A 16,721-nucleotide genomic window follows, 5' to 3' on the forward strand; every position below is an offset into this window, starting at 1 on the left:
CCGGGGGTGGCTAAATGTGGAGTAGACCGACGAAAAATATAATCAGCATCGATTCTTACGATCTCTTAGCACTTTACTCCTCAGCTGAAGATTAATAAATTGTCGTAAATCACAAACACAGTGACGGATTCGCGCTCGTGCGTTCACCGTAGCTCTTTGGCGGAAGTTGGTTAAATTAAATAAAAAAAAAAACGAACACGCTGTCCACCGGCAAATGTGTGTTGTCTCCCCGGGTCTTCTCTGATGATTTAGGGTAATTTTAATTTTATTTGGATTTCTCCTCTTTATTTGTGTCTTTCATCTGTGAAGTCCAAAGTCAATTTTTGTCAGCATGAGTGAGTCAGGAAAAAGAGTTCACACCATGCGAGCCTCTTTTGAATGAGCCACGAGCACACCGGAAAAAAATCAGCATGGATTTCTCTAATACTTTTTTTGTGACTTGATTGTAGGCAATTGAATATGGTGGAGGGGAGTGTAACACACAATAATTTAGCCATTTAAACTAACCTTAAGGAAATTCTTTTGGTTTTTGCGCCTTTCATTGTGATTTCTCTCTTTTATGAATGTTTTGGGAATTTCCATTGGAATTCGGATGTGGTCCCAACTTTTATTCTCCTTCGCGTTATTCTTACATGTTTATCATAAAGTCTGGGCCAAGGAGAGAGTGTGAAAAAATATGGGTGGTCTGTTTTCTTGGTCTCTTGGGGGTGGAAAACCACAAAAATGTCAAAATATTTTTGCCAAGAAGCTATTTTGCTCCCGGTGGGCGATAAAAAGGCTTTCAGTTTTAATAGAAAAATGCATGTAAAATGATATCGCGCTTATAAGCAATCAACGAAACATAAGTAATAAATTAAGAGAGAGAATGGTGATCAACTGACATGGAACCACGGGATGTAAGATGATGAGTTTTAGGTGGGAGTTAATAAATAATAAAGAAATGGACCTGAAAATCTTAAGAGTTAGTGGTGAAAGAAAATGACAGAATTTTTATTGCCAGCACTACCGTGTTCTATTTTCTCCAAATAAAATGAGGGTTTCCCCAAAAAATAACGGACAAAGCAAAGAAGAAAATTTATGCTTAATGCTGTTATGTTTAATGCTCTTTTTAATGACCTTTTACTTTTACAATATGTACAAAATATTTAATTTAAAAGAAAAATTTAGAAATTCTTTTTAAAAAATTCTTGGTCCAATTAATATTTTGTCTTGTTAATTTTAAATTCCTTCTTCGCTATGATTTTTTAATGCCCCATACGTTTTTGCATTTGCTTGGTCATAAAGAATATTTTTAGATGAAGCAAACTATAAATTCACCTGTGGCTTTTATCAAAATGAATGAACCTCTAATCAGGCCATTAAGTCGAATGTGGTTTCAATGTGAAATCGTGGCACACCTTTAATCTCTCGCTGATCGCTATGTATACTAATGCTAATCAACCCGCAGCTTCTTGGCACACAACAGTTGAATGAGTTGGCTGGTTTTTGTGTTGCTTAAACTTTTGGGAATGGATGGTGATGATTTGACTCCGTGACAAAAAAAGATTGGACTCATGCGGTCAGATGTGAGTGAATTATTGAAATGATCCAAAGCACATTCGAATGAGGGGTTGAAGGATGTTCTTCGGTGATATAAAACATATGCCAAAATGCTGTTGAACAAGTTCCGTGAACTGTGAAATTTTAGCTTCCTCTTCGAAAAGAGCTTCGATAAAAAGCACAAAATATATATTCATACAATCAACTTGTAAGAATCAGCTTTGCCAGAGAACAATATCTATCTCTCAGGGGCGGAGGAGTCGGAAAGAGAATACAAAAGTTTGTGGACGCGAGGAAATTTACGATGACACTTAAGTGATACATTTTGACTGGGATGTCAATAAATTCTCGGCAATTACACATCTTCTTGGTGGTGTCTCTGAGAAATGATCTGCTGAATTTTCAATTCTTGCATGTGTGAAGGAGAGAAATGTTTTTGGAAAATAATGAGAAGGAGAATTCCAACGTTCAGCTAATGAGAGCAGAAAATTGGCAAAAGAAATCAACCAAATGCCCATTGATTACTAATTCAGATCAAGCATGAGGTCGTCTGCCTTCTTATTAACTCTCATGACCCTCTTGATTGATTTTCTTTTAATTACTGAAATTCAAGTTTGGGTGGCGTCTTGCAGGATGACGTAAAAAGTCTGTCTCGAAGGAATTTTGTAATTTACGAATATAGGAAGAGAGGCAGTGGTAAAAATTTAATTTGAAGGTAATCAAAGTCCTTTCTTGACTTAGGAATCTGTGGAATTTAAATGCCCACATAATTTCTTTTAAAATCTTTTTTTTTTTTTTAACTTTTTTTCTAATAAGAAATTGAAAAATTGAAAATTCTCAAAAGTATATCGACTTTATCAAACAATCTTATCACTTCTCACCAAAGATTAGCTCATATACTGCGATTAGTCACTTTATCTGTCATTGAGAAGAGGTGGAAAAGTCGTGAAGAATTTGCTGAAGAAAAATTAATTGATCATCTTCTTGTGTTTGTCTTTAGTCTAAATTTAGAGGCGTTATTTACATTTTGAGGTTTCGGCAAAATATTCGCGATGTGTGAAACATAATTCTGGCAGTCTAACCAGACATCTTGTCATTTTAACACGTCTTATTTTTAGAATGGGATTTTCTTTTTGAATTAATAATAAAAAATGATCAAAATTTAAAACATCAAAACTACAAACACGCGTGTTTTTAATTTAACGCTAATTGGTCATCTTAATTTTTTTTTTAGCAAAGGGGCAATTAAACTCGTCAATTGGGAAGATTTTGCAGTAGTTTGTGAATGTAGTAATTATTTTATTAGGAAAGTGTTGGAGATTGGGTGAACGATAAATTTATGTGTGTCAATGACCCATGCAGTCTCCATGGGAGTATAGAGCGGTGAACAAATTACTATGCAAATTTTTTTTCTACATAGTACCTACACCTTAAAAGAAGGTATATAGCAAAAACTCATTATAGTCAGAAGGTATACAAATTGAATCCATTTTGCACCCATTGAGTAAAATACGCGAAGAAGGTCAAAACATTTTGCTTACTCTCCGAATTATGGACTTTTTTGCTGACTTATTGATTTATTTAATTTCAATGGCACAGGAAAGAAACCATATTATGCCACTATTGATTTGGGATGACGAACATGATCTAATTGTTCGGTCATCGAGTCGAATATAGAGAGGGAAGGAAAGGTTTTTTTTGGGTACCATTTACACTTCTCGAGATGATGTAAGATTCTCAACTGAAAAAAAAAATATCGAGACACGCGTGAGAGATTTTTATGTGCGTTAGAAGACACGAGGAATTTCTGTGTTCCATTAATCATCAACATATTTTCCGGTGTATTCGATTAAATATTCCACACTTCATCTCTAATATTGGGTCATTGTTGGAAGCTCTCTCATGGGAGTGTCCAAAAGCATATGGTTTGGATGACGATTAAGTCCCCTCTGTGTCTAGTCGGTCCACAGTGTTGGTCCTCCCCCACGCAGAATGGCCAATTTTAATTGTTTCTCATTCTACCCGAGAAAATCTGTTTGCGTATCACTAAACGCCAAAGCGAAAGTGGAAATCCTCATTAACGGCCCAGTCGTGTATAAACAAAGATATCAAATGGTAGCCAAAATATGAGATGTATATTCACCAAAATATTCAACACACTCCAAAAGAATCCCCCGCACATGTGCCACATGTTTTAGAGACTTTTTGCACAGCCACAATTTTTTGCTCCCAGAAAAAATGTCATTCTTAAAAACCTCTTGGTGTATTTTTTGCCCACAAACTTCTTCTCAGCACTCCCTAGTCTTTGGTTTCTTTTTTGCATGATTTCATTTGAAGATGACACATCGAGTGTGGAGAATTATAAAGTTAAATTCTTTGTGCTACTCATCTTTATATCCAACAGCAATCAAGAATCTCTCGTACAAAAAAAAAACGTGCTGATGGGATTCTTGGAGTATCCAAATTTGTGGTTTTCTTGACTCTTTTGTGCAAAAAATGGAAATTTGCTACTTCAAAGTTCATGGGGAAATCAATATTTCTCTACAAATTAATGCGTGAAGGCAGAAACAGAAATATAATGATATTTTTTGGTGGAAAAGTGAAGAGACACGTTTTTTCTCCAACAAAAAAGAATTCTTGACATAATTCCACGCGCCAAGGTTATCAATTTTGGTTTATTAAATTTTAAAAATTATTTTGTAAAAATAATTAAAAATATTATTTATTGAATTATCACAGCGATGATACATTTGACGAGGGCTCTATTCAGCGATAAATTCAAAAGGGCACGAGTGCAAAAAGGAGATGTAAAGGAACTACGGAAACAAACAACTAAAATCCTTCACTTAATTAAGCGAATAAAACTTTAATTCCACCTAATTTCCATAGTTTTTCCCGAGCTTGTTTACTCTTTCACCAACTTTCCCTACAGCCGAGAAAATTTGAAAAGTTTTTAATTAAAAACACACACCTTCCTTCGATCTCCATCGAAGCCAATTAGTTTGCAGAAAATTCATAACGAAACTCACATAAATGTAGAATACTCATTTATTTTCTAAACTTCTCGTATGTAATTCTAAAAGTGAAAATCTCAACTGTTTTTCTACATTTTCCATCCCATTCTCCGTGTGAGAGAACTAATTGAGTGATTTGCAGTTAATGTAATCACAGCGAAGATACAAGAGCACCAATATTCGAGTTCAGAATGAAAATGAGAAAAGTGGAAATTATTGAATTGGAAAAGTTTAGCTCATGGGAGTTTTCCAACAGCACTGCTACTCTCCCACTTAAAATCTTCCAGCATTGGGTGTGCAGATGCATCATATGGCAAAATTGCAAATGAGTTATTCGGGATATGAATTTTTCAGTGGGAATGGTGTGAGTTTAAGGATAGTACTAAGTGGTGCATATTATATGCATGTTCATCCAAAGCATGGTGGTAGTTTAGTGCCAAAAATTGTATTATTGGACGTGTGAAAGACCGCTGAACACTGCTTATGCAATATGAATGAGGATTTTAAGTTCCTACGAGGGATTGTGTTTCGAAAGTTAACCTAAATTTCTGGAATTTTATTCCTCCTTAAACTTTTCTAAAGTTTTAATAAAAGAATCCCTTTCTGTAATGTTGTGAAACTTTTTGGCGAAATAAATTTATCCACTAGATGTCTCTGGGTAGAAGTAAGCCCCCTAGTGGTAAAAAATAATGTATTTTACGTCTAACTAGTTCTGCTAGTGCAAGTAAATCTAGTAATTAATATCATGTTAAGATGTAGACCTCCCAGAGTTCTGTAGGTGTTAAGAAAATCTTCACCACCATAATTTCTCTTATCTCATCTGCAGAGACAGACTCAAGAATACAGAGCAATAAAAAATGCATCTTGCAAACGTATATATTTAATATGTAGTCTCCAATAAAAAATTCTTACATTTTTGCTCAATTTTATTCACCTTTATCTCGATTTTCTTGCTTCCTTCATCTCAAAGGAGAGACACAATAATCATTTGCACGCAAGATTTCCCTTTTCATACTCGCGCAATTCGCAAATGATAATGGAGGGAATAATCATTAGTTATATCACTCCGTGTTGCCTTTTTTCATGTCATTCGTTATCAAGAAAAAAATAAAACCAACTCTGTGGGATGAAGAGCGCAATAATCCCCAACAAATTAGCCTCAAGCGCGAAAATCGATGATTTTATCGAAATTTATCTTCCATGAGCAACAATCGCGAGTTTTAGGGGACAAAATGAAGCCATAATCCCACTGATTGTAATCTATAGGAGAGTTTAAAAAACGTTTCCATATATTTATCTAATGCATAAACTATTCATCCGAATTCTTAAGCTAAATTCTCGAGGTAAATTCTTAAGTCGAATTCTCCCAAAAAAGATGATCGTTTCGTTTGTCAGCATACCGACAAATCTCTCCTCACCGTTATAATTAATGCATTTGATTTTGAGTTTTCTCCATCCTACACCGAAAATATCAATGAATCTTCAGTGGCTTTTTGCTGCAAATGTTACCACTAATTGACGATGAAAGCCACCGAAAATTAACACAAGATTTTAGCTAATCCTCTCTTGTAATTTTCACGAGTTTTCTCTTTGCCTTTTGATGAAAATTATAAAATGAACATTAATTCCTTTGCTCCGAATTCTCACCCACAGACAGATTATTTTAATGAGGGGCGAAGATTGAGATGAATCACGACGAACCGACCTTTTCTATGAATTAAAATAGAAAAGGTGAGAATTCTTCAATTTAAAATACTTTTTAATTAATGAAAAATCAGAAAATATATTTTTTATGATATTTATTAAATTAACCCACCAATTTAATTCTTTTTGAAATAACAGAGATGATAATGAAAAGAGAATTCCCATTGAGTTTAACATCTCACCTAATTTTATTTGACATAAAGATTCGTATATATAGTCATCTGTAAAGGTGGTAAAATTTTATTTCCAAATAAAATAAATTGTGTAATTTTTCAAATAAATCTCATGGGGCTAACACACTAAAAATCCCTTCGCCTTATTGACTCCTCACAGGAACATTGTTACACAAAATTGTCCATCTGCCTGGGTCATTAATCGTGTAAATGGCTTGTAAATAGTAATCAAAAGAGAGTGAGAATATTGATGAATGATTTAAAAGTGAATAAAGGAAGAATCCACCTTCATATGGTGGATGAATGGCTAACAGAAGATACAATATATAAAAAAAAATGCTATGAATGCCGCCTTTTTATGACTCCATTGTCTCCCGGAACCATTCCTCTTATTCTCTCTCAGTGCTTCCCAAGAGAAACAATATTGATATTTCATGATTTTCCCCCGAAAGATCCCAACGAGAGTGTCTGGCTTTATTTGACTTTCATCGGGAAACTTTCTCAATCCTTTTGGGAGCTGAGAAGTTTGTGCCAAATCCCCATACGATTCCCCCAATCATTTACTCACTAAACTCACATCTTGGTGTCTCCTTTAGCATCTTGAAATTTCAAACCATAAGACACCATCATACCGTTCCCCTGTGTATGTGAATTTCCCGGAAAAGCACTTGATTCTCAATGCTGAAATGGCGTTTTCTCATGGAAACTGTAAATAAATTGGTTTATAAATTTCTCACTGTGAATGACACATTTTGTATACCCCCCTTAACCAGCAATTAATTGCAGCATCGTCATTAATTCATCCCAGTCAGTTTGTACGAAGCCAAAATGCTTGGTCAACATGAGTTCAAAACAATATATAGATGAATTAATTGGTATTTGAATGTTAACGATGCATTGGAAATTGCCTCTGTTTCGTTTCTCGCATCATGTCTTGAAGATGCACATTTGCTTCATGTCACTGCCCAATTTTCTGTATAATCTACAAGATGGGAAAATTAGCTTAAGAGCCTCTTCTCCATGGGAGTGATTGTCTGCATTATTTTCTATTATCCTCTCATGAAAATGTCATCACAATCTAAAGCTAGGAATTTGATTTTAGGTGAATCATGCGTAGAGTTGTATAGGCTGGATTATTTCAGATTAGGATAGTGGTCTTGTGATGTCCTTTTTCAATTTTACTGTTTTGAAATTGAGTTAGGCTTGTATTACACGGAGATGGATATAAAGACGGATATGCAAGTCATGCATATGCTTCATATGCTTAAAAAAATAACTATTCATGGAATTTATTAATTAAAAAAAAATTAAAAACCATGTTTCGTAACTTTTTAATGATAAAAAATCCCATTTAAATCATTAAATTCTTGACACTTTTGATTTATTCCTTCTTCAACTCTGCCAAAAGAATATTCTCATGCGAGGGTAGTTTTGAGTGACTAACAAGAATTCTATTGTTAAAGAGTCTCCGCACATGAAGAATGTTGGGAGACATGATGGGATAAAAGGGCAGATAGATGACTCACAAATTTTATGTATAATTTACTGGAAATCACAGACAAACAATCCGCCTATTTGGCACTGTTTCCCACAGCATAGAAGAGGCGAAGAGAAAGTGATTTCGAATAAGGGATGATGATGATAGTAAAGTTTTTTATGTTGTCATGATGAAGTTTATTCATCAACCCCAGATGAGGAATTTTCATTGAAAATTTGCCTTTTTTTATTGGAACTCACAAGTAGCAACGACAAAAGGGAAAATTATGTGTTTTGTATGTGGTTTCATTGAGGGGATCATCCTGAGGGGGGGATCAGAGATGAGTCAATTGAATTTTGATCTGCCTACGAAGAGGGGATCATGACGGGAAGACGCAATGGCTTATTCTGATGATGTAATTAAAGGTTGTGCACGCATAAAGGGGAGGAATACCCACTAACAGCTACTTTGCGCAGTACGTGATTAATCAATTTAATGTCATTTTAATGTTTACCCAACGCTATACAGCAAGGAATCATTTTAATTCCTGCTTTAGATATATTTTTGTATTTTCAATTAAGATTCGTAGTTAGTGGTTAAATGCTCCGCTAATACCGCATAATTTAAATAATTGCCACCAGAGTCTCCGGGGCAAAAAATGCCACAGAATCATGTTAAACAACTTTAAAGACATTTTAGCTTCTTTTTCTTAAAGTGCTTTTTCTAATATTTTTTTCCCTCATTTCTAACTCCAGGCTAATTTCTGCTCTCTATCTCCGGGCCGTGTTTACAATCAAACACCCAAGTTGTACAGAAATGTTGCTAATTGTCCGAGACATAAGACTCATGTTATTCCTCTGAAGAAGAAAAAGCTTTCACATTATGTACCTGCCTCTAACAGTACAGTGGAGGACATAAAAATTCCCCATAATTGCTTTCTTTTCTTCCAAAAATATATTTTAAAGTTGGTGGACGTTGTTAAGCAATTATCTTGATTGAGGGGTTATTTGGCGTCACTTTAGAACCCCGAGAGTTCAGTTAATCAAATCAACAAATAATATGTGAAAACAACAGGGCAATTGATGAGAAGTTTTCATTGGGATGTCTCTGTTACGATAGCTTCTAATTTAGTAATCTCTTCTCGCTTTCACGGTGCATGGTAGAGATTCTTCGTCGCGCCTGTCCATCACTTGAATTATTTCCGCTGCAGCGTTTTAATTGAACAATGAGGGAGATTTTTCGTGCCTTCGCAAGATCAAAAGCCACCCACTATTTTCCCAGAAGATGCCACGATCAGCGGGGGGCTTTCCACACATTCTAATCACGCGCACTTTAAACATCGCGGGGTTAATAACACGCGATTTGCACTCTACTAAATTGATGGAATTTTTTTTAAGATATTTTTCAAAGACATTGAAGACCTCGAGTATTTTTTTTAATAAGAAAAAACTGAAAGGATTTTTTCAACAATCTTTCAATGTTCTGAGTGATTCAATACATATTTTAAATTGAAAAGCTTTTTAATCCAAGAAAAAGCTTTCAAAGAGAGATGAAAAATGTTGAAGATATTTAACAGAATTTTATTGTTAAAAGTAGTTCTTCAGAACTTGTCCACAGAAGTACACATTAACTATATTATTTCTTTGAATGAAATGTTGCACTTTTAGCACTTGAACTTCTTCTTGAAAACTTTAACAATTTGTGGAATAAAGATTGAGAAATTATAGTGTTGTTGCATTTATCGATGCAAATCAATTGCAATTGCTATAATAAAGTTTGCAAACTTTAAAAGAGTTTTTGCATAAAAAGAAGATTATTTAGAGAAAAAAAATCTTTTTACTATCATTGTGCTTTTGACCCCCCGATAAATCACCCATAATACCTCTCACTAGCATATCATTGCCCAAAAAAATCAATTTGAATGGAAAAGTTCGTATATTTTTGAGTGAGATTTTCATCTGCCAAAAATTCCTGAAAGCCACGCTCTCAATTGCATTGTCTGACTCAAAATCAACACGAAATCACCACACTCTGTTGGTTTGGTTGAAAAAAAATCAATTCAATGAGGGAATTTGGTGGAAAAACAAGAGAGATTTACCGGCAAAAATTAAAAGCACCACAGTAAATTGCTTCATTTTCGACTTTTCCGCACCGATGCACCGTGTGAAGGTAATCCCTAATATTGTGCTGAGGTGAGGATTTATAATCTCGTTGTGGGGGGGCTCAATGGGAGGAAAATTTCTCCTCCAGCAGTGGCCTGGAGTTCCGGAACTTGTGCTTTTCAAAAGTATTTACGTTGCGATGTTCTCACTCAACTCTTAAACACTCCAAACACACCGTGTGAATTTTTTTGCGCGTATAAATTAGGAAGAGAAAAAAAAACTAATTCACAAATCACTTTCTCACTCTTGGCGAAATCTGCAGCACGGAATTTTTTCCAAGAAGTAGATTTGCTTATACACACAGGAGAGAATTTGTTGGTGCCAATTGGGCGCGAATCACACACGTAACACGGTCGCACTTATTTTGGGGGCTTTTATCAAATTAAACAACAGCACGCTCAATTTCCATCGTGCGCCAATTTTTCACTATCAGTACGTGGATTCTCAGAGGAAGATTAATTTAATATTTTACTTCTTGCCTGGAAATGATTAACGCACACACATGGGAACGTCTTGAAACATCTTGAAGAATTAATTTGAAAATCTGCACACTTTTGTGGGGCACTTTTGCCACTTTTGCGTGTTTACGCCACTTTCAGTGAATGAACCTCTTTTTTGTGGATGTTTCCGCAGGAGTTATTTTTCTTGCCGGGTTAGACGATGTTTTGATTCCTTTTTCACTCCATCTCCACCCTATTTGAGTGATTTTTTTTACTCCCTTTTCCTTCAAGGGGGAAAGAAAATTGCCTCGGGGGTGTTTTTTTTTGGCACAAAGCCCACGAATAAAAATCAGAGTAATTTTTTTTAGTGGCGGGAAAATTTGCTGGAAAATCAATGGTTTTCACCACACATCACACGTCCGTCCGCACCCGGGGATGTCGGTGTGATAATCACGTAAGAGTGTCGGGAACGCCCGCTCAATAGGTCCGTCCTCATGTACGTTCAGACAACGACTGGTGGTGCTGAGGAGAGAACACACCGACCAGACACACCACAATTCATTTTGAGTTTGAGCCACAGACGCGCGTTCCACTGTTTGATTACGACTTAATACACTCCGTGACGTAGTGCAAGAGGTGGATGGATGGATGAGAAAAGGTAATACGTATAGAGACGATTGATCCGATGATTTTCTGCATCAAATAAACACCAACACTTATTGCATTTTGGGCAATGTGTGGTGGAAAATGGGAAGAGCAATGAGTCGTGTGTGTGTTGTGGTTTACCCCCAAACTCCTCATCTCTCCAAATTTAACCGCCTTACACACTCTCTCCTACCTGTGGCTAACCAACATCTCCTGCCACAATTGGGAATTCTGCGGGAGGAATGATATCGTCTTGCCTTCGGGATGTTTCCCAAACCCCCTCTATACATACTCACACACATTCCTCGATCGAGGAAATCAATTTATTATCAAGGCACATCCCCTTAATTCCACAGAAAACCCATTTCAAGCTGTCCCACAATTTTCTGCCCAGATTGAGGTAAGACGATACCTGCGTTGAATCTTTAATCAGTTCCTATATCCTATATCCATGTGACAAATCCATTTTCTCCAAAATTTCCAATCTTTTTTCAAAGGCACAGAAAAAGTGGTCAAAGTATTTGAATTGAGATTCTCCATAGATTACAGTAGGTATATAATAGAAGTCTTTTGAATGAAAAATAGTAAATTATTTATTGAAATATTTCATTTTCTAAAGTTTAACGATCTTAAGAATGTTCAAAAAATCAATTAAAAAATTAATTTCTGATTATGATTAATTTTGATAACATAATATTTAGTCAATAAAAGTAAAGTCTTAGATGTCACACAAGGTCATTTATTAATTAAAAAACTGGATAAAAAAGTCACAATGTTTACGAATAGATTAAAAAAAAGATTTAATTATTCTTACTTTTCTTACTCAACATCTAGATTAACTTCACTGTTAACAAACTTTCTCATGCTCCTTGGCTTTGAGTCCTCAATGAGAAAGCACAAAATAAAATAAAAACTAAAGTCAGGATTCATCAAGTAATTATTTTTTTCAATACTTTCGAAAGCATAAAAGCTCGCGAGTTTTTCCTTTCATAGTTTTATGCACATTTTCACCACTAATTAATTACATTTATATAACCCTTTCGGAGAAAGCAAAATTCCCCCCGATATCGGTGGGATTCTGCATTGTTTCATGGAGAGTGTGTACTAAATAAAATTCAATGGGAGAGGGATGTGGTCTACCAGCCAAAAGCTCTCTACTGATGTGAATGGTGGATACCGTACAATGCGGAGGAAAATGCCGTGAAAATGGAACGGCGAGGGATTCCCTCAGGTTTGCAAGGATGTATTTTGGGGAAATGAATGTTGATTCTCCATGGTTCTATACCTGCGGGGAAATGCATCCTCTTTGCCACAAACACCGTTCTCCAATGAAAGGAGACAGTGGGAGCTTTTTGTCCTTTTCCCCATGTGGAACAAAAACGTGAAGATACTTTGTATTGGGATATACTATGTATAACCAAAAAGCTCGTATGTTTCCTTTTATCACAACGATTGCAGTTCGCAGCCAGAGTGAGAGGAAGAAATTCCGTGAATTGTCGCACGAGATCCCTCAAGGGCTCAAAACATGGAAAAGAGAAAAAAATTCACAAAATGCTGTCAGCCATGTAGGATAATCTAGGACACAAACTCCGAGTAAACAAGTTGGTTGCAAATGGGAGAACAGAATTGTAAATTCCTTAAACACCCCGGGGGATTGCAATTTACAAAATTATCACAGAAAAATAAGGAATATTCTGTTTTCATTCGTGTGTTACAGAGCAAAAATGAATGTATTAAAAGGATTAAAAATGAATAGCTATGTGACATTTTTGCTTTAATTAATAAAATAAATTCTGATGAGCTTTGTTGCAGAGTTTTTTCTCTTCAAAGGAGAATAAAATGGCACTTTTAAGAGATTTCGACAATAAAATGGGCTCTTATGGCTCTCATCATGGCTTCTAATTGATCTCTTGTAATTTTTTTTAACACGAAAAAATATTCAATTTATGAATTCATTAAATGTATTAATTTGATTTTTATTCCGGAAAAAATTTAAAATATTAATTTCATACAATATGTTTTATATTTTATTTAATTTTGATGACAAAGATTAATTCATTTAACAAAATGTTGTTTTATTCATAGAAATAATTAATTATTTTTATCATTCTGTAGGTACCTGATTAAACACATTTCAAAATTTTTGTCTCTTTCAAATCTAAATTAAAATTCAACATTTTCTATACATATTTAATCTATATTTAATCATTTTCAATTGAGAAAAATTTGTTTAAATATTCAAATGAAGCGACAAAACTGCCATAGACAGTTGGACTCTGTGTGTGCAGATAAAGGGGACGGTGTTTGCTAAAACTATTGAGCAAATAAAAAATGTCAATATTTTTAATTCGCGCGTCTAAAAGTTGAAGCGAGCAAATACAAAAATTATTCCCGCAAATAGTGAATTAATTAATAAATTAGAGGCAATATTACAAATTAATGACTGACCCCATAGTGAGTCAGTCGTTAGTTAGTTCCAATAAAAACATTAACGCATGCACTAACGGTGGCTCCGCGAGAAATATATTGCCATTGATCGTGATTTCTTGTAAATAGTCTACATTTTTTTTAAGTGGTAGGTATAAGTTTCAACGTTGCAGATAAGATAAATCAATTGATAATGATCACCTGAAAAGAGTAGTAGCAACTTACTGCTGGAAATAACTTCAATGTCGTCACAGAATATTGAATTAAACTACACAAAACTATTCTTCAAAGAGCACAACTTTGCTGCATAACAATTTTTATTTCTTGATCATTTCTTAATTACCACATCAAAATGCTCTATCCATTTATTAAAACACTAGTTTAGCGTTGATTAATGCAATAAAACTCATGCACAAAGTGTTGTGGCTTTAAATTGTGCACACCGCGTACACGCAATGTTTAGTTGATCAATGAAAACCTTGCGTATAGAAAATGTACTCACAAAACTCTCATAATTAATAGAAAAATCTCAAGAATTGTAAAAATCTCACAGATTGATTGGATTTTCAGCTCCGTTCACTCTTGAATTTCCTGTGCAGGTACCGCAGGTATATATTTTGTATACATATAGGTATACAAATTAATACAGCTTGCCGGTTTGGATATGTTTGTGTGTTAATTAAATAAGGAAAAGTAAATAGGCGCTATCTCTTTTATTTGTAAAAGACAAACATTCGTGGTGTATTTTTAAATCAATGTAGTATTTTATATGATAACGCATTACAGGTCAATTTTAGTTTTTTTTCTTTTAAATTATGAGATATTTTATCTTTTATTAATAGAGAAAAGATAAATTTATTTTTCAGTTGGAAAATATTGCTAAAATATCTGCAAACCAACGATAAAATCCTTTTTTCCTTTGAATCCATAAAGCATATGCGTCAGTGCTTTGATATAATAATGTTTCATTGTTTTAAGTCTCAAGACTTAATGGATACATTGACGCAAATGTTTAATGAAACATAGAAACATTGAAACAATTGGTCTTTTCAACAAAATATTTATTTCATGGATGTTAGGGGACATTTCTCGCTGAGAACGTCTTTTTTTTAATGAAAATTTAACTCACTTCTTATTTGGAAAAGCAATTTAATTAATTTACCATTAAATTGCACTATCTCACGTTTGGGACCACGTAAACGTGAAAGGGTTAAACTACTTAAATTTTTATTCAAAGTCAAGAAGATTTTTTTTTCAAGTGGAATACAAAATTTTCAATTTCTTTTTATTTAAAATCCGAGAATGAAAATAAATGAGCGAAAATTTGAGAACTGGCGCGACGACACGTTGGAAAAGTACGGCCAGTGTGTTGATATGATGAATTTATTGTTTGTGAGTAGACAGTCTCATTGGCATCAATTGCATCTTTCCTCATTTTCACCCAATCCCACCAACATGGAGATTTATTTATGAAATTTGAAGAGTGTGCTCGTGATTAGAGATTTGGGTGAAGGTTCTCATCTAATTTTGCGCTCCCACACTTTTGCTGCTCTTCCCGCCCAGTAGCGAGTTAAGGGAAATTGAGCGTACAAGGAGACAATCAATATGCAGTGATGGGAATTTCTGCGGGGAGGCTGTAACCGAGATAATCACGGAGATAATCAATCAATTTTCAAGCTAAAGTGACACACTCCCGGCTCATGCATCAATTAAGCCCCTTTCGGTGCATTTTGCCGCCCCTTTTGGGCTGAAAAAAATTTTCACTAGACCCGCAAGAATTTAATTTCTCATTGATCTTCTTGAAGGTACAGAAGGGAGTGATTGAATTGATTTTTCTGCCATGAAAATCAATTCATCGTCAATATGACGCACATAACCGCTACACGATTATGGATTAATTGAATGAATTAATCAAATTATGCACCTCGCGGGATTTAATCTCATTAAGACTTTTTTTTTAATACAAGGAATATGTATAGCTCATAAAAAATCTAATGAGGTAATAAACTGATCTGAGAGAGAAGAAAGAAACTCTCGCAAAGTGTTTTCATTCTACCAACGTTCTCTCAAAATTTTATAATGATCACATAACATCAAAATATGTACCGTAAAATGGGGTGTATAGGATCACTGGGGTGAATAGAATCAGCAATCTGGGAAAATCTTTGATCGTAAATTTTGACCAAAATATGTTTTTAAATTTTGAAATCATACCACCGAAAGAAACATTAGACTATATAGAGTTAGTTAGTGAATATTAGAATTTTTTTCAAAAAAAATTTTCTTACATTTTTTAATTTTTTTAAAATGCTGTATTTTACCCTAAATCAATTAACCCATAAAACTTTACTTGTTCTGAAAAGTACGAAAGTTCTAAAAGTATAATTCTACTGCCATTCAACGCTCTTTTTATTCAGGAAAAGAGATTAGTAAAGACATTTTATATAAAAAATTATTTTTTTCTATTCTTAGTGCTTTTTTGATTTCATGTCACTTAATTTAAAAATTTGGGGTGAATAGGATCACTAATTTGCATACTTCAAGGGGCTTCTAAAATGATTATTTCACTAAATGTGCTAAAAAATGAGATAAGATATGAGATGTACAAGCAAAAAGAATGTTGAATCTGAAGATTTAGCCCTTAACCCTTAATCCTTTAACCCTTTTAGGACCGATTGAACGTTTTCGCAAATATCTCGATTTTGAAAATTTGTTCAGTTGCCATTAAAACTTAGTTCTCCATCATCTCTGGTTGAATAAATAATTAACTTGTCAAAATTAGGTATTTTCAAAAACGAGCTATGGGACCATAACGTTTTATTGGTCCTTAAAAGCGATTAAGGATCACCAATTCACTCAAAGCCTGGCTAAACTGGTTAAAAATTAAATTGACATTAACTAAAAATGATTTCTCTCACAATAATTAGTAATTTTTCACGTAAAAATCGCAAATAAAATAGGTGATCCCATTCACCCCAAGGTGGGGTGAATAGAATCAGGACTTTTTTTTTAAATTAACGAAAAGGAGCACCGTGCGGTGAAAAAGTGAAATAGTATCCTTAAAGTAGAAAGAAAGACCCATAATTTCGCTTTTATTTCGTAGGTCTAGCTCAAATAGTTTTTTAGTTATAGCCTCTCAA

At 34.4% G+C, this 16,721-nt stretch overlaps 2 protein-coding genes across 3 annotated transcripts in view; one reads left to right on the forward strand and one right to left on the reverse strand.

Annotated features, from left to right (window-relative positions):
- The window catches only part of LOC129787160 (uncharacterized), a 36,428-nt gene extending 23,570 nt beyond the window's left edge, over positions 1–12,858 (reverse strand). The window contains exon 1 of one of the 2 annotated variants that reach the window (XM_055822516.1): positions 12,440–12,858. In XM_055822516.1, coding sequence (XP_055678491.1) covers positions 12,440–12,455 — 16 coding nt within the window. In that variant the 5' untranslated portion in view covers positions 12,456–12,858. Of the gene's footprint in view, positions 1–10,005; positions 11,081–12,439 lie in introns of those variants that run through there. The other variant, XM_055822515.1, reaches the window with a different exon arrangement.
- Positions 1–16,721, forward strand: part of LOC129787144 (coiled-coil domain-containing protein 174) — a 45,701-nt gene that overhangs the window by 26,584 nt on the left and 2,396 nt on the right. The window lies entirely within an intron of this gene.

Source organism: Lutzomyia longipalpis, chromosome 1 (assembly GCF_024334085.1).
Source record: "Lutzomyia longipalpis isolate SR_M1_2022 chromosome 1, ASM2433408v1".
NCBI classification, from domain to species: Eukaryota; Metazoa; Arthropoda; class Insecta; order Diptera; family Psychodidae; genus Lutzomyia; species Lutzomyia longipalpis.